Genomic DNA, 19,439 nt, shown 5'->3' on the forward strand with positions numbered 1-19,439 from the left:
TATGTTATCGCTGATAGTTCTGTTATAGATTTTAAAGACTTGATAATAAGAGATCGTTTCTAAATTTTAGAAATGCATAGTTAAATTTGTGTAATTTAAATCTAAAAGTTACATAAAATTTGCACGAACATTTTTGCTTCTCGAAAAATCATACATTAAAAACGTATGCACTGTACATAGGGTGAAACAGTTTAATCGGTTTTGAAACATGTATCTTTACACCTTCGTATAGAAAAATTCCATTTTTTTCCACTCCGTTAGATTCGTTTATTCTCAAAGGGTTGAGCTCTTAAATTAAATTTAGTTTCTATCATCACGGTAACCGCTGGTTTATTTCTTGTTATTTTTGTGTTTTATTTTCGGTCTTATTTCTTAATTCTAATTATCATCTTACTCTGTAATTTCATGTAATGTGCGATTTGTGAAAACAATGATATATTTTTTAATAATTTAACATCAATCTGTTTAAGTCATGGAGGATGATTCGGAAAATGTTGTTTTTTATGAAGCGATATTAAAAAATCTTAGAATATTATCAAGTGTATTTTGGAGTTTCCCGTTCACATATGTGTCGAAAATATTCTCAGGACCTGGTTATAATAGGACATCGAAATTTGAAATATTTCTTACCATATTTGCTGTAATTACAACCGTTGTAGTCTTCTATCATTCATTCGAATTTTTGCGTAGGATTCTGTATAAACTATACCCTGTGAGACTTAGAGGCTTTCTTTTTGGTTCAAGAAAAAGTAAACATTCATGGGAATATTCAAAAGACAATTGCTTTGTTTATGCGATTAAAGGACGAAGAGCCAAAATGGAAGATAGATTTAGTGTTATAATTGATAATGAAAGTGGAATATCTCTTTATGGTATCTTTGATGGCCATGGAGGAGAGGTAAACATCTTCAACTATCTGCCAATCGCTGAATATTGCAATCATTTACGAAAATTTTATCATATAATAGTTGCCATGATTAAAAACTTATAGATTATTTTTAATTTGAGCAAATTGTATACAGGAGTAAAAATTTAATCACTGGATCTTTTGAGAAACTTAAAGGTATTAAGTCTGTACATACTCTCACAGATCCATTCTCAGAGCATATTTTGGTATTGGTACTCAACTAACTACAATCGCAAAGACATCATTAGATTTTTGAACAGTCAAAATTTTTTAAAAATAAGTGTGTAATGGTTTGCTTGAAAGATGACTACAAGTTAAACGCTTGAGGTGGTCCACTTTTGAGATATTGTTTTTAGTTTCTCTAGAGGAAGTATACAAATTTGGCTATTATTTTGGTGCTCGTAAGAATGCAGAGATCTTCCTTTGAATTTTATATTTAAAGGAAAATAAGAGTTATTAATGTGAAATTTAACAAAAAAATAAAGAAAAACAGTAAAATATTTACAATTATGAAGAGTTACGCTATTTCGTAACACATATTAGCATGCCAAACCTTTTTACATGAATAAATACAGTGGTCGGTGTTACTATAATTTTTTTGCTGGTTCTTTTATGACAGCAGTTCTAAACCAGCTTTAATTTTGTGCTAAGCATTATTTGCTTTAATTGATGCGAGGGTATCGTGGAGATTCGTTTAAGTCATTATTATTAAGTGTATGCTTTGATAAACATATGAAACAATCAGACAATTTTTTTAAGTTATTTGTTTTAAATAAGATGGCTTTTCATATTTTACTTAATAATTATTAATTCTGATTTCATTTATTTAATATGTTACTCTTACTCTGTATTTTAATTCTTGTGATTATTAATTATAGTCACTAAATTAGTAATAATATGTGATGTCTGGTAAAAGCTTTTATTTTAATATTAAATTAGTAATGTAAAGAGAAAACGAGGCTACATACACACAAATTTTATCTAATGTTGCAGATTCCATGATATCTTAAGACACGGCTAAGGGGCAATATTGAAAGTATACTGTATTATAATTTTTGAAATGTTAGTTGTTAAACTATAATTTTTTTATTTGTTCATAAACAAAAATGTTTATAGTGTAAATTACAAGTAATAAATTTTTTAAACCAATGTTTTGCAAAAATTTGTTTGTATGAATACTTAAATATTTTATTGTGTTTTAGTTTGCTTCAGAATTTGTTGAAAAGCATCTATTTAAAGAATTATTAAAAAAACTTCAAGAAGTTGTACAGAATAAACCAGAAGACAAATTAACCAGTGAATTTGCTCGAATTTTAACAGATCGTATTTTAGAAATAGATGTAGAGCTACTTGCTAAAGTTAAAGCCGCTAAAGATGTTGCAGGTAACACAGCATGTGTAATAAATTTTGTATACATTTGTAATTATTTTTTTCTTTTATTTTACAGTGACTTCATTGATTTTTTATGAATATTAACTAACTCACAGGCATTACAGTCCATGTTTGACCATGGTCTCACTAACAATTTTCTTCCAAAGTCACCTGTCTCTAACTCTTTGTTTCCAGTTTCGGACTTATGGAGTCTGTAGGTCTTTTTCCACCTCGTCTAACCATCTCTTGGTCGGACTTCCTCTTTTCCTTTGGCCCTGGCACTGCCCCTTGAAATATCTTAGTGCCTCTGTTTTCCTCCATTCTCTCAAGGTGTCCTAGCCATTGAATTCGTTTTGCTTTTATATAATTGATTATATCTTTTTCTTTAAATAGTCTTGCAATTTCAAAATTGTATCAACTTCTCCACAGATCACCCTCTCTGACAGGTTCAAAAATAGTTCTAAGAATTTTTCTTTCCCAGTTAATCAGCATTTTTTCTTGTTTCTGGGCTGGAATCCATGTCTCTGATCCATAAATAACGGTTGGTCTGATTTTAGTTTTATAAACCTAAAGCTTTGTTTTCCTTGTTATTACTTTTAGCAATCTCTTAAGTGCAAAATAACTGCAATTTCCAGCATTTAGTCTTTGCTTAATCTCTGGCATAATATCATTGTTTTCAGGGACAACAGAACCCAAGTTCAGTGATACCTCGAGATACGAGTTTAATTCCTTCCGTAACCTTGCTCGTATGTCAATTTGCTCGTATCTCAATTTGCTCGTATCTCAAAGCAATTTTCCCCATTGAAATTAATTGAAATGCCATTAATCCGTTCCAGCCCCAAAAATGCTACCCCCAATTGTTTTTGTTACGTGTTTCTGAATAAGAAAAATACATTTATAAATGACAAATATTGTATAAAAGCATTATAAAAGAGAATGTAAAGCAAAAAAACTAGTTTTATAAACTGTACATACATATTTGGTCACTTAAATGCAACTTACACACAACTTAAATGCTACTGCCTGCTTAATTTTAGTCACTGCTTTTCACTTCACTGGTCTTTGCTTTTTTAACCGGATTAAGAAAAAAAAAACTGTCCAAGGAGGTTTGTTTCTTCCTCCTTTTCAGAATGGTGCAGAAATGAGTTAGGCAAGTGTCTTAAATATCTCCGATGTACGACCAATTGCAACTTTTTCGGGGTGTTTCTTTTCCACGAACTGTGAAATTCTCTTCCACATTCCCAAGGACTCTTTTATATCACTTTTAGAAATAACCTCCTCCACCTCTAGCTCTTCCTTGAAACCAATTTCTTGTAGAACTCCCGAATGCTGCTGCGACTGTAACTTGCAATTGCTCGGTCGTCAGTTCCTGAGAGTGCTCCTCGGCGAGCTCGTTTACGTCCCTCTCACCCATCACCAGGTCCATAGATTTCCCCAGAGACACAATTTCCTCCTCCACTGGCACTTCGGGTTCGAATAATTCGAAGCTACCGACCCAGGCGACAGCACAATTTTCGGCTACAGATTCTTTCATGCACAGGTCAAGGTCCTCGTTATAACTCAGACAGGCCTGATCAATAATTCTGAGGCATATCACGGTGTTAAGGTGGTTCTTCCAGTACTCTCGAAGGGTGAGGTTTGTGTTCTCTGTCACCTCAAAGCAGAGCCGGAACAGGTGCTTAGTTTACAGCTTTTTAAAATTAGAAGTCACCTGCTGATCCATGGGCTGCAGGATAGGAATGGTGTTAGGTGGTAGATAGAAAACCTTTATAAACTTGAACTCCTCGAGTATGTCATGTTCGAGGTTCGGTGGGTGAGCAGGAGCATTGTAGAGGACGAGAAGGGCTTGCATGACCGTTCCTCGTATCTCAAATGTCCCTCGTATCTCAAAACAAAACTTCGCTCGTTCGACAGCTCGTATCTCAAATAACTCGTATGTTAGGGCACTCGTATTTCGAGGTACCACTGTACTTAAATTCCCTAACTCTTTCAAATTTTGTCATTTCATTAATTTGTAGTTCTGTGTCTATATCCATTCCCTTGGAATCCATTAACATGTATTTGGTCTTATCGATATTTATTTCTAAACCAAAAAGACTAGCTTCTTTGGTTAAGTCTTTAAAAGGGTCAACAAGTGCATTTTTATTTCTTGCTATCAATATTACATCATCGACAAAAGCAAGAACTTGTTTCGTTCCATTAAAAATAGTACCTCCTCTATTTGATGCTGTGCCACGCATCACTTTTTCAAGGCATACATTAAACAACAAGGTCGATAGAATGTCACCCCGTCACAGTATCAAATTCCCTGGACATTTTGTTTTGTACCTTTTTATGAATATTTGAAATAAAATATAATATAATATTTAAAAATATTTGAAAGGAAAAAAAGGACATTTTTTGAGTTTGATTAAAGAAATTATTTGCAATAGCTTATTATTGAATTCTATTTTGAAAGTAATTATTTATATGTAGGGTTCACCCCAGCAATGGAAATTTAGTCGTCCACTAGGACCACTTAGGCATTCTTTTTGTGATCCAAAAACTTATTATGGTAAACTTGAGGGATAAAAATCGAACTGTACAATTACATAATTCATGTTATGTTACCCATCAAAAGTTATTTATTGCCTTTTACAACACTCTTAAGCTCAGAATAACATAGAACTCTCTCAAGGTTCATTAGCTCATAAATATTGAAGATTAGAATTTATTAAAATTAAGTGTAAAAAAGCTAAAATAATATTAGTAAATAGATTCAGCATAGAGATTAGAATGCTGAGACCAAATAAATAAATAAATGAGGAAAACAGAAAGTAAGAACTGACAAAATATCACATTTGAAATAAATTATCTAAAAATTATAAAATTATTTCTAAATATAATTATAAACCAATTATAATATCAGTACATGAATCATTAAGCACAACATGTAAATTTGAAATTTCTCCGTTTAAATTTAAATTTTTTTTGTATAGTTATTTGTTTTTCTGTTATTCCATTTGAATACTACATATTTGAATTCCACACCATGCATAAAACAACATAATTAATACAATAAATTTTTTAAATACATGGCATTTGTTCCAAAAAAATATTTTTTGTTACTGTTTTGTGAATTCCAAACATATTTAAAACCGACAAATTTGTTGTTTATATGCATGATTTTAGCAAATTTTGTGGAATGTTTGGCGACAATTGTTGCCATATTGGCGTGAATCCTGATTATATATAACTACTCATTTTTGATGGCTCTATATATGTCTAAATAGTTTTTCTGGACACAAAAGAAGCAATTTATTGTAAAAATTAAGTAATCAGTAATTATTAAATCAGTAAATATTGAAGAAATAGTAATAATTGAAAAACTTCTGTAATAATATAAATATTAACTTTCTCTTTTATTTATTCTTTTTTTTTCTTCCCATTTTAAACTTGAATCCCTTATAGTTAAAATTGATGATTGTTTGTTAGTAAAACTACATAGAAATTCAAAGTAGGCATATCAAATATAAACTAATTTTCTTTCTTTTTCTAGCCTTGATTAATGTTGATTTGGTGAAATGTATTTTAAAACCAAAGAAATTTTGTGTTCACAATGTGAACAAATATTTTTAATTTTGATCCATTCTGAACTATGAAGAAACCAAAGAAACTTCTGTGTTCCCAATGAACGAAGTTTGCTTAATTAAAATTTCATACAGTATAGTTCTGGAAGAAATTTAAAATATATTTTAAAATCAATAAGTTTAAATTTTTTAGAGAGATTTTTCCAAATTCAGCCAAAAAATTCCAGTAAATTTTTTTTGAAAAGCTTCTTTATGATTAAAAGTTTATAGAGTAAATTATTAAATATCATTTTGTTTCATTATTCCATTAAGCTTCTTGGATATAATGAAAAATGAAAGAAAATCAATCAAAAATAAAATATTTATTGTGCAATTTCTACAATTTAATGTAAATTTATTAATTAAGAGACGATAATTTAAATCTCATACATATTTAAATGAAATTGTTTTAAGAAACAGATTTCATTTGTTGGTTTTGATCTATTGATTTGTTTTCATTTTTTTGTAATCTACATTCAATATATCAATATGTGGTACAGTTACCTGTAAATGTTTTCTGTTTAATATGTTATTTCAAATCTGAGTAATAAATTAAAAAGGTTGATTTTTTTCCTCTTAGGTACAACAGCTTTGGTAGCAATTTTATATAAGAACCAGTTGATTGTTGCAAATGTTGGAGATTCAAGAGGAGTTATTTGTGATAGCAAAGGGAATGCTATTCCTTTATCTTTTGATCATAAACCAGATCAAGTGAGTTATTTTTTTATTTTAAAAAACTAAAACTCTCCTTAAAAAAATCTGAATTATTTTGTTTTTTGTTATATTAAATCTGAGCATGGGTGCAATGAAATCCGAGCATAACAATGAAGTGACAGCTGTAATTTCTACTGATGAAGTTAAGTTTAGTAAATTATAATTTATAAATGCTTTATAAATTATAGTTTTCCCGTCATCATCTTGGAAGAAAAAAAATACCTTTCAAAAGTAATAGTGACAAAATAAGAAATAGGTGATCAAAAGTTTGTTAAATAATTGTTTCTGTTTGTCAATTCAAACGGGTACTTTTGGAAATGTGTTTAAATTTTCCACTGTTTACACGGTTCTTTTATTTAATATAGTAGAAAAATTATTTATTCTTAAAAAGTTTTAAAGTTAAAATCCATAAACTCATTTAATTTTAATATTACATGTCAAATAATCAGAGAAGAATGTGAAAGTCAACTATTGCATTTTTCTTATTTCAATGCCAATTGAAGCCATATCTGACAAAATAATCTAAAAAATTTGAATAGAACAGCTACAACCTAATTGACTACAAAGTTTATAGTTCACAATCTCTCATCACCCTGGCTCCAAATGTTTTGTTGCTGTCGCATATGAAGTTCTACATTTACCATCCTTTTTTTCACTTTAAACTGCAATGGGGTATGCCTATGTCACAGTATTCTATTATGATTTTTGTTACTATAATATACAAACGAATAAAACTGAATGCATAAGCAATTGTCACATGTAAAATCTTGAATAATTTTTGATAATTTTCTATTTTCTCTATCATTAACTATTGTAATATTTTAAGTTAAATAAGAACATGTCTAAAAATGTTAGATAAACAGTTACTTTATCTGATTTAATGATAAATTTTATTTATATATATTATTATTTTTCTTTCTTTTATATTTAGTTGAAAGAAAGACGTCGAATACATTCTGCTGGTGGGTTTATCTCATTCCATGGAGTATGGCGTGTTGCAGGAATTCTTGCTACATCTCGGGCTTTGGGTGACTTCCCTCTTAAAGATAGAAATTTAGTCATTGCTAGACCAGATATTTTAAATTTTGATCTGCAAGATTTAAAACCACAGTTCATGATACTTGCTACTGATGGCTTGTGGGATGCTTTCAGTAATGAAGAATCAGTTGATTATGTGAAAAAAGAATGTAAAAGAGATATTTGCCGAGCAGCTAGAGCTCTGACGAGGCAGGCATTTAAAAGTGGCTCATCAGACAATATAACTGTTTTAGTGGTTGATTTTACCAAGAAAACATGACAGTGTGCTCCTATTTAATTATTGATAGATAATAAATGAGATAAACTATTAAATGTGTGAAATATTAAATTTATCCCTTCTGTAAAATTCTGTTTTTATACAACATAGCAGTTTTTCTGTAAATAAATAAATGTCTCTTTTTAAAGAAGAAAGCTTTTATAATCTTTTCTAAATCAAATCGATAGAATAAAGCTTGTTTCCTTAAATCACTCTGGGTTGTTTTATTGTATTAATTTTTTTTTAAAAATGTTCTGTTTTATGTTTGCATAACTTTGTATATGAACAATATTTTTAAAATTTGAACAAAAACTGCTTATAATTTTCTTAGATCAATGATTTTAAGTGCATTAATTTATAATGTTATGTGATTAGATTGTCATTGTTAAAGAAGTTTACAATTACTCATACTGTAGAGATTATATATATATATATGAAACCTATAGTTCCATTGAAATTAATTTAAAAGTTGTATTGACTTATGAATTAATTTTAATTACTGTTCGTGCTTCAAAAACTTCTTGCAGAATTTAATTTTTTTATTGGCAACTATTAACGAGAAATAAATGGCTATTGTGTGTTAAATGTTTATAAATTTTATTATATTGATCTATTTGTTCTCTTAAATTTATGTGATTTATTCCTCAATGTACACTGCATAAAAGATAAATTATATCAGGGGTCTGTCTAGGTTTTTCTGAAAGGTACCTATTTTGTGAAAATTTAGACATAATTTGTGAAAGTTAAAAATTATGTTAAAAAATCAACACAAAAATATGGATTTAACGTTTCTTACAAGACACAAAAATAAAATTTTAAGAAAAAGTATTTTGTGATTCTACCATTTTTCCTAAAGTTGAATTTGTATAGGTACTGCTAAACGGTAGTAAATTTAGCTTAGACAGACCCCTGTATATGATTTATCTAGTTTAAAATATTTGATTGATTTTGATATCAAGTATTCTATTTTTTAGTTATAATAGAAAAAAATCCTATAACTCTTTTAGCGATGATCAAAGTATTTTAAATGCTACCCCAGTAATGGAGAATATTAGCTAGTATTATAAAATATGCATTGTGCTAAAAGAGGATTCACATGACATTTTAACTTTTGTTGTTTAATAATCTTCTAGATATAATTGGCAGTATTATTTTGGGGGTATTTGCTATAAAGAAATTCTGCATTTTTAATTTTTAGATGTGATCAAAGAATTAAATTCCTAAACATTAAAAATGATTCCTGAGTCATGTGGTAATTTTATAACTTGTGGTTGCTTATTGGTTGTGATAATTGAAATCTGATTATAATATGTTTTAAATTAATTTTAAAATTTTCTTCTCTATTGTATAAGCTTTAATGGCTACACTTTCTTTCAATATTCTGTCAAAAATATTTCTCTATGGATTTTTTTCTTTCTTTTTTCATCTTAATGGGAGTGCACACCAATATTTTTCGATCTTTGATTTTATTCTATTCTCTTGTAATTGTTTGAACTTTCTCAATTTGCTAACTGCTAGTGTCACATCCAACTACGTCAAGTTTTTAAATTAACCTATAAATGTCTTTTTAAAATGTTTCATATATTTAATTATTTATGACGTAATTCATTATCTATGCATTATTTAAAAATTAATGAATTATATCAAATCAGCTTTGCTTATTATCTCAAAACTTAAATGTTTTTACCTTTTCCCTCCATAAAATATTTCCTTTCTTATTAAGAATACTATGTTGTTTTTTAATCACTCAAAATAGAATGTATTATTTTCATGTAATTAATTAAATTCTCAGAAAACTTGCATGACGTAACCCAGAGTTTACACACATTAACTGGAAAATTCTTTTTTTTTTTAATGATCAAAGGAGAAACAATATTTGTTATTATTATTTATGATTATGTAAAAATATGTCATCTTTTGCATATACCAACTTATTTTAATTTCACAATTAAATTGTTTCCTTAATATACTTGTTTTAAAAATGGAATTTAATTACATTCTTAAGCTGTGATGTAGATCAAAAGAAAATGAACAGTATTTTTGAGTATACGAAGAAATTGTAAAAAGAAAATTATACAAGTTTGAAATTGTATGATTTTACTTTTAAGTTATTCAACCCTTTCTGATTATTGTTTATTTGAAGCCGCAATCTTTTTAAGTTTTTTGCAATATTTTTTGAAGCAACAAGATAGGTTTTTTTCACTTTTATAAGTATTGTTTTTAATTTTTTTAACCTCAAGTTTTAATTTTATAAATTTTTTTTTTTACATTAGCCTGATATTTTATCTGCCCACATATTTATTATGTATCAAGTATAATTTTAAACAATGTCAGTTTTTATCAATTTCAATTCATTACTACATAGCTTCCAACATTTACCCTCTTTTAGAAATATTTTTCCGAATGGTAGTAAAATAAAAATTGCTTTGATAACTTTAAGCCAAGAAAATCTGTCAGAACCTAAATCTGTGTTTAATAAATGTCAAACCTTTTGCGTATATATGTTTAAGTTGATAAGATATAATTTTATAAAGATCCATTTTAAATGAAATTTACTAAATCAAAAATAAAATATCAAAGCACTAACTCTGCTCTCCCTTTTAAGTAAAAAAATCTTTGGGAGAAAAACAGAAAAGTTGGCAGCTATGTTTCTGTTGTGAATACAGAATATGTTCATATCTATTCTCAAAATGTTGTACTAAAGTCTATTTCAAGGTTTATATTTAGTAATGTATTTAAAAAAACATATGTATTGCACAAAATTATAATATGAATTTCAATGCATTGTGTGATATCCTTTTACACGTCATCAGAAAGGGTTAAAAATCAGAAGAAAAATGGGCCAAATTGTTATATTGTAGTTATATCATTGATATATTTAATCCTATATCTAATAATTGCAATCACGATTATTTTTTAAGTTTAAGAATATATATTTATTACTAATGTAGAAATTAGTTCTGATTTGACTTTGAATTAGGTATTAGAATGTTTTTTAACTTTTCAAATGATGTTTCTTATGGAACAATAGTTTTAATTAAACTAGCAAATAGTATGGCAGTTCTGATCAGTTTTAGAAAAGCTAAAATTAATTAAATAGTACCCATGGGTGCCACTACAAAAAAGTTTCAAGGCTGAAGTTATTTTTTGTCCAATTGATGCAGTTTTGCATTGTTTACTGGAATTTTCAGAAATTTATAGGTCACCGACGCCAAAATTTTATTCTCTTTGACAATGGCTTACTTATTAAATCAATCAATTGGTTATTTTTTCTTCAAAATAAATATTTTTCTTTATTTTATTAATTTATTTTTTGCAGTAAACAAAACAAAAATAACAGCTAACCTTACATCTTTTTACGCCTTTCACTGGATAATAAATCACAACTTTTTCCTGAAATCATTCATATCTTTTTTTATTTTTACCTCCAGCATTATTTATTTTTGGTCCAAGCACCATATTTTTTTTTATTTTTAAAAAAGAATCTTAATTTAACTTAGGTTAACATAATATGTTAAGGGGGATGCAAAATCAAGGCAAGATTAAGATTCAACTATAATACAAATTTTGTTTACCCAAACAGATGTGAAAGTTCAATCAATCCCATTTGTCATCATACTTTAAAAATAAGATTGACGTAGTGTGACATCATTATTTGGTTATTTCGTAATAATTGTGAAAAATAATGCTTTCATTAAAATGAAATACTTTTTTATTTTTAACAGAAAAATTTAATTTAAAAACATAGGAGTGGCAGATATTCATAGAATTTATTCCAGTGATTTTTCTCAAAACTGATTTCAGACCCCAGGACTGAAGAGTGGCACTCATGAGTATCAATGCTGCGAGCTACTGGACTAGCTCTATACAGTAGAGTCTCGATAATTGGAGGTTGACAAAACCGAGCCTACTTTGAACTTTCAAAAAAAAATTTTAAAAATTCAGAATTTAATTCAAAATATATTATATTTAAAGAAATTTTACTTTATATTAGAACAAACATTAGGTAAATTATACTCTAAAATAATTTTATAATGTTTTTTAAACACACAGCTGCTTTTTCATGCAGCAGTATTGCACCATTGTTGAATATTGTGGGGTGGAGTTACTCGTATTGCATCGCAGACTCTACAGCAGCGAGACCCTGGTTATGACTCTTTCGTTGCATGGAATCTCATTTTTAGAGCATCTGTAAATTTGAATTATTTTTCACTATTTAGCCTATCGTCTATCACTGTCATGACAGTGTTTTTGTAACCTAAATTTTTTTTTATTTGGATGAGCAGAGGCAAATAGTCTTCATCACCACTGTATTTTTTTACATTTTATCCCAAGATTTGCTAATAGTTATTTCTTTCCACGACACTACAAAACGCTCTTCAAAATTTTTTTTTAAAGCTCCTATAATGGGTTTCCTCTTATTTCTTGGCTTTTTGAAGAAATTGTAGCAACCTTTGACAACAATACTTTTTTTTAGATGTTGAGCAGTCCTTGATCTTCTGTATTAAGCTTGCGCAGCCCTTTACCTAGCAAGTATATGTACAAGGTTTCTTTAAAAAAGGAGATTTCTGCAACTGGATTCGAGGATGAGCAATTGAAATAAGACTCTATGAACAATTAAAACCATTTGTAATTGTTGTGGGTACATTATTTAGGAACAAGATAGATTTTTTTTCACTAGCTTAGACTTAAGGAAAACTCTAACAATCAAGACTATACTGTACCTAGAAGTTAATGTTTAGTTCAATAATTTGATTATGAATTTATACTACAAAAGGGTATCACTTCTTCCGATAGATATAGGATTAAATACTTGAAATATTGTGATTATATATGTGATGTATTAGTATTGTTAGTGCAAGAACTTGTTTGAACAAATTAAATTAAAAAGCTATTAAAATAAAACTGTGCCTTAATATTGTAAAAAAAATAGAAAGTTGAACTTTGTTGAGCTTTTTCTGTGATGTGCGACTTAAATACACTGTTTTATTGTTGAATTTTATTCTGTTATTACTTTTCAGTTCCTAAATAAAGTTTACCTGAAAATTATACTTGTTTTTTAATAAAATAATTGTTTGGAATAAATACAAATATCTATTAGTTATTAAAAAAATCAGAAAAAGTATGTGAAATTGCAGATATTAATGTATAAAGTTTCATGACAAGACTTAAATATTCATTCATGAAGTAAGATAAAAAAAAATTTATTAATTTTTGTAATTTTTCAGTAGCATTGTCACTCTACATCAAGCAATGCAGTAAAGATGGAAAAACTATTAGATCAAATGACTAATTCTACTGATATTATCTCAAAAGTTAGCAAATGTAATTAAATTTTTTTTACTTAATTTTATAATTTTTTGTTTATTAATAACTTACGATTTCATTAATTTATCCATATATAAATATTGAAAAAAAGATCAAATCAATTTTAATCAAATTTTATTCATAAACTATACACACAAATCAGATTTTTAAATTAAGAAATACATTATAAAAAAAAACAGTTGAGCACCCTTAATAGTACAAAAGTATAAAATTATGTTAAAAATTTTTTAAATTTATTATGCATAATAATAGTAATAGAAAATTATTATCCAAACAAATGCCAAATTAAAACGAAAATCAACAAGCAAGAAATTTACACATAAAAAATACAAAACTGCAGAAAATTCATTGTTTTAATGAATTACAATATATCGAAATAAAATATTTTATTACAGGACATAAAAATGCAATTCTTGCTGTAATTAAAATAAGCAAAAAAAATATTTTAAATACATTATATACTATACATACCGAAATTTTATACAAAGTTTAAAATTATCAAAAAAATTTACAAATATTTTAAAAATATAAAATTTCACTATTCATAAAACTTTTTGATAATGATAATGTACTCGTACCTAAGGCTTTAAAACTATAGTTGGAGCACTTTTTTAAAACATTTAATATATTTTTTTTTTAATAAAACCATTTTCAATAAAATTCAACAAATAATAAGAGTGAGTAAAAATTATTATATCTTTAAAAAAAACCTGGATTGCTAAGCCATAAATTTTTTTTAATATTTATACAAAAAAATCACTTTTACTCTTAAATAGATTTTAAGTAATGAAAATAATTGATTTGATCATAACTTATAATTTTTGTCGTGATTACTTTTACATAAAAAATGTTAACCATGTTCTAAATTTTATTTCACCACTTTAAATTTAAATATTATAAAAATAAATGTTAATCAACAGTTTCACCTAAAAAAAATACATAAAATATGCATTACTTATTATAATCTTTGCATTGAAAGTTAAATATACTTTACTTTTTAAATAATGAAAATGAATTAGGCATTTTTAATTTATTTTTATTTAAGTATTATAAGTATCATTTTTGAACTATAATTTCTTATAATAGATTTTTTCTAGAAGTTATTTATTTACTTTAACTTACAGAAAACATTCATTATCAAAAGGTTAAGTTTTAAATATTAATATGCAAAATTATTGCTGTTAAAAATAGGGCAACAGGATTTGCCAAAGTCAACGATTTTTTAAATGGGGGAAAAACCCAGGGATTAATAAAATTTCTTTGATAAATAAATATTTATAATTTTTAAGTATAATATATTAAGTAATAGTATTAAAAATGCTCATTATTTGCTTTCGATTCTATAAGGAGTATTTTTAGATGCAGCGTCAAATATATAAGCTAATATATTCCGTATGTAAGGTATTTAAAGTACATGATTTCATTTTTGAGAACAAATTCTTCATGTGTTATAAAGGTATAAAAAAATCTACTTTTATTTTTATTCTTTTTGCTTTTGAAGTAAATGAAAAGATAAAAAGCTTTTAAACTTCTGTTTTTTTCCAAATGATTCCTATATATAAAATTCTCTTTAAATTTAATTTATCATAATTAACATATTCAAAAACCACTCATGAACATACTATGTACTACTAATATCTTCTATTTGCATCTACATTCTTTAATAATTAAATTTCAATCAGATTCTAGAATTAACTTTAAAGAAATTATGTATGTTTTGCAACTTTCTATACTACGTAATATTTTACTGCTCAAACTTTTACAATGAATCATTTCAGTAATTTCTTCATTATGCACTCTTATTATATATTTATAAAGTAAAAATATTTTTAAGTTAATACAGTAACACAATTAAAAAGATAAATTTATAAAACAAGTTTCAAATTGATTCAATAATTACTAAGAAATTCAATCTTAAATATAATTTGATCTTATTTTTAAATAAGGGTAAAAATTAGTAAAATTTTTTATTTTATTTAAGTGGGCTTAGGCCCGTTTTGGAATATACTCATTGGATTTTACAAGACTGGAACAGACATTGGCAAACCCTGTTTAACAGGCTATCATTTCATTTCTTTAGTTACACTATAAGCAAAAAATTCAGTTAAATATGAAGTTACATGAATTGGTGAAAGCTATTATATCAAATATTTATTTATAATAAAATTATTGATATGTAAGAATGGCAACAGAATTCCTCTGGCATAAAAACTAAGCATGAAGGACAGGTGATCAAGACTTAACTTGTTAGTTTTATGAACGAATATGATTTTTTCTTTCTTCCAAAACTGAAATAAGCAGTTTTGGAAATATCTAAATAGAACTATCATAGTGCCATCTTATTAAAATCTAAAAATACAAATTTAAGCAATGATTTAATCTTTTAACAGATACTGATACAAATGTATTTTACCTAAAATAATAAGTATAAATATTTTATAAAGACCAAGAATGTTTATGGCTTATTTTAAATTACATTTAAGTACATAAATGAATGAAACACAAAAATTTATTTGCTATTAATCCTGACTCATAGAAAATATTAATTTTTTCTACGATAAAAATTTACCTGATATAGTTTTAATGTTTTTTTTTTTTAAATTTAGCTAATACATATTAATATTTATATAACGAGCCAAATATTCATCCCCTTTTCAAGACATGCTTAAAACATTTAAAGGCCTCAAAATAAGATATGTTAACAAAATATCATACATAATTTGCTTATACGTGTCACTTATTTTTATATATATATGCCACTTGAGTAAATCACAACCATGTTCAATCAGTATAAAACTTCAATAGAAACATTAATGACTAGAATTACAGATGTGAGAACTTAGATTTTTGTAACTCATTTTATTAGTTTTTGTAAAATTCACTAAATAATTAAATTTTTAAGGTAACAAAAATAAGAAAGCATATTTATTTATAAAAGAATTTACTTAAAAAATAACAAAAATGAAATTTAAAAACGAACATTTGTTAAAATAAAGATAATCATAGCTGTTACTTATCAACCTTTATAGCTAGCTGGAGTCCATACCTTTAATTACTTATTTGTAAATAGCAACAAACTTAGCTGTTAAAAAATATTGTATTTTAGGAACATAAGCAATAAAAAGCTATGAATGGCTTAGTGCTTTCGTATTTAAAACACCACCCATAACATTAGTACATATGCCATGTCAGGTTAGTTATACTAAATTTTAATAAAAAATAAAGAAAACTAAGTATTGCAGAAGTCATTAACTGCTTCGAAGTACAATAATAAACATAAAATAAGTATCTTAAAACATTAATTGAAATTTATTTTAATAAAAGAATAATACATATTTAATTAAAATAATAATAATGTGAGCATTCCATCGAAATCGATCACATTAAAATGCCAAAGCAGCATGACATGAATCAATTAAACCTTTCCTACAAGAAAATTAAATTTTTTTTAAATACAAAAAGAATTATAATTTAATTTTTTTTAAATAGCTGAAAATATTTAATTATCCTTGTCTTTTCAACAACCAATTAATATAATGTAAAAATTAGATTATTTTAAAAAAGGATTGAAATATAAACATGAAGATTAAGGCGGCAATAGCAATTTTTCATTTCTAAAAATTTTTTTTAGAAAAGCTTATTTTGTTACAGTTTAATTCCTAATTAAATCTTAACAAAATTTATAACATATTTTTAAAACATAGCATACAAACATTCTGAAAAATAAACTATTTAATCTTGTTATTATTTTAAGCTTAGTAGATTTATAGAAAAGAAAGCTATGAAGTTATCCAAAATCATTTAAGTGAAATACAAAATTAACATAAGAAAATATGATATACACATTTAGTTAACCCAGAAAAAAAAAGAAATGTTGGAGCAAGTATTGATGAGCACAATAAATTTATTTGCAATATAAACAAGCAGCAAATAAAAAAAATGAGATCAAAATTCTCCTCAACGATAGCACAGTTCTCTTATATAACACTAAGGTGAAAGAATTACTTATTAAAACAAGAAAAGAAAAAATATTTTTACATTCACAGGGATCGAGACATTTTCTAAAATATATATGTATATATAAAATAGTTCTTAAAGTAATAAAAAAAGCACAGAAAATGCACATTCAAACAAAAAGAATACAGTTGTAATAAAAGTACATATCCTCACAGAAACAATTTTTGCTGAGGAGGCAAAGCTCAGTATTTTGTTTTATACAGAATGTGGTGCAAAACAATTCATGATTCAATAAGTTAAAAATGGAGTCCCGATGCTTCACTAAGAATATGAGATGTCCACATGTCCTTTTAAGGCTTCTTTAGCTGCCACAATAAGAGGATGAAGGCTACCAAGTGGTTGAGCAAGTTTCAAAAAAGGATGCTGAAATAATAATAATTATATATAAATACAGTGTGCAAAAAAGGATCACCCTGAATAACTTTTGTTCTAATTATTGGATCTTTATGTTCTTGGACTTAATCTTAATGGTTCAAGGGGGTGACTACTAATATGCTAATTAAACGGTGAAGATGATATTTTAAGTTACGAAATTAGACACACAAACAAACTTTTTCTCAATAAACACACCTTTCTTTTGGCAGATTAAGATTTCTGACCCCTAAAATAGCCGCTAAGTGAAAAATATTGTGCTCATAATTTGATCAAGAGAGCGATCCAAAGTTTGGACCCTTTAATGTCAATTTTTCCTTTTGCATATTTCGTCATATCTCGAGAACTTTTTAAGTGAATCGAAAGGTAATTCCCCGCAATAAATAAGTTTTAGTCAAAATTTATTATTTTTTATTATTTAAATTAATTATGGTTAAAAAAATTTGAGTTGCAAGGCATATAATTTTTTACATCATTTTAAAGTCGGTAATTTTACAAAAGTTGAGCGAAATCAGTCAAATACTACCTGAGAAATCAAATTTCAAAAAAGTCACATATTTAAAATTCGATTTCTCAGGAAGTATTCAAGCGATTTCGCGCAAACTTTACATTTTGCTATGTAAAATTAGCTACTTTAAAATAATGTAAATTTCTTTTGGCTGTTATTAAATAAAATAATAAATATTTACTAAAATTAAATTTTTTTGCATAGTAAATTTATAATTACTGAAATTTATTTTTTTGCATATCTTTGAACAAACAAATTTTATAATGCGGTACAAAATTTTTTCAATTCGCTTAAAAAATTCCCAAGGTATGGTAAAATATGCAAAAAGTAAAATTAACATTAAAAGGTTCAAACTTTGGATCGCTCTCCTGACGCAGTGACCAGATTTACCAAATTGCTGCTACCCCCTATATTTTGGGGGTCAAAAATTCAAATCCATCAAAAAAGCTATGTTTATTCAGAGAAAGTACGTTTTTGCATCTGATTTCGTACCTTAAAATATCGTTTGCTATTATTGATTAGCATATTTTAGGCCACCCCCTCAAACAATGAGGATTGAGTCCTAGAACGTGAAGATCCCATCATTAGATCATAAGTTAGAAACGGTGGTCCGGTTTTTTGGAGCACTGTACATAGATACATATACATGCTGAAATATTATACATATATATAAGGGTGGTAATCGCACAGGGTTTTAAAGAGAGCAAATTAATTTTATTTTACCATCATAATCAGAGAATGAATATCCAAGTGACACACGAATTGAAGTACCCCCAGATAAAAATTAGAGAAAATCTTGCAAAATAAACAGCAAAATATTTCGTTTTAGGGAATAAGAGAAATCTTGATGATTATAATTGGTCTATTAAATAGGTTGAGGGAAAAAGGCTTCTTCATGCTTCAAATAAAAGGAAATATCAAAAATGCTAATGTATAACTGCAAGCCAAAAATAGATTAAAAGACAAGATGGAATATTGAAGTGTGAGAAAGAGCGTTTAGTTTAGAATAATAAATTTTAAAAAAAGAAGAAGACCTAGATATAGTTGAAGCTTTTTATGTTACACACACACACACATATATATATATATATATACAGTGAAACCTCCTGTTATGGACACTCCTGCAAAACGGACGCCTCTCAATACGGACATATTTTTAATTCCCCGGGAATCTTATATGAATAAACCATTACGTACATTCTCCGCAAAGCGGACACTCCCGATACCGGACGCGGACAGTCATTTTGGTCCTGAAACGTTGCTTTTTATCTCTACAAACCGGACACTACTTTTTCTAAATAAATTGCAAGCTAAAAAAAT

General features: G+C 26.9%; 2 protein-coding genes across 2 annotated transcripts in view; one reads left to right on the forward strand and one right to left on the reverse strand.

The window, feature by feature from the left end:
* The first annotated feature begins 330 nt into the window (after positions 1-330).
* Positions 331-12,943, forward strand: LOC107442826 (protein phosphatase 1L). Its single transcript, XM_016056483.4, has 4 exons — positions 331-898; positions 2,110-2,290; positions 6,467-6,597; positions 7,532-12,943. Exons 1-4 carry the CDS (start codon positions 473-475, stop codon positions 7,895-7,897), a joined length of 1,104 nt encoding a protein of 367 aa, XP_015911969.1. The 5' UTR covers positions 331-472; the 3' UTR covers positions 7,898-12,943.
* A 376-nt stretch (positions 12,944-13,319) lies between these two features.
* LOC107449835 (serine/threonine-protein kinase PAK 2) overlaps positions 13,320-19,439 on the reverse strand; it is a gene marked incomplete in the record, with an annotated part of 35,414 nt that continues 29,294 nt past the window's right edge. The window contains 1 exon segment of the mRNA XM_043042327.2: positions 13,320-17,602. Within this exon segment, the coding sequence (XP_042898261.2) occupies positions 17,501-17,602 (102 nt within the window).

Source organism: Parasteatoda tepidariorum, chromosome 2 (assembly GCF_043381705.1).
Source record: "Parasteatoda tepidariorum isolate YZ-2023 chromosome 2, CAS_Ptep_4.0, whole genome shotgun sequence".
In the NCBI taxonomy this organism is placed as follows: domain Eukaryota; kingdom Metazoa; phylum Arthropoda; class Arachnida; order Araneae; family Theridiidae; genus Parasteatoda; species Parasteatoda tepidariorum.

Bases quoted from the DNA above. Each gene is read 5' to 3' on its own strand.
- LOC107442826 (XM_016056483.4), top strand. From the start codon at position 473: ATGGAGGATGATTCGGAAAATGTTGTTTTTTATGAAGCGATATTAAAA. The intron at 2,291-6,466 runs GTAACACAGCAT...TTTTCCTCTTAG, and splicing joins AGCCGCTAAAGATGTTGCAG to GTACAACAGCTTTGGTAGCA. The intron at 6,598-7,531 runs GTGAGTTATTTT...TTTTATATTTAG, and splicing joins TTGATCATAAACCAGATCAA to TTGAAAGAAAGACGTCGAAT.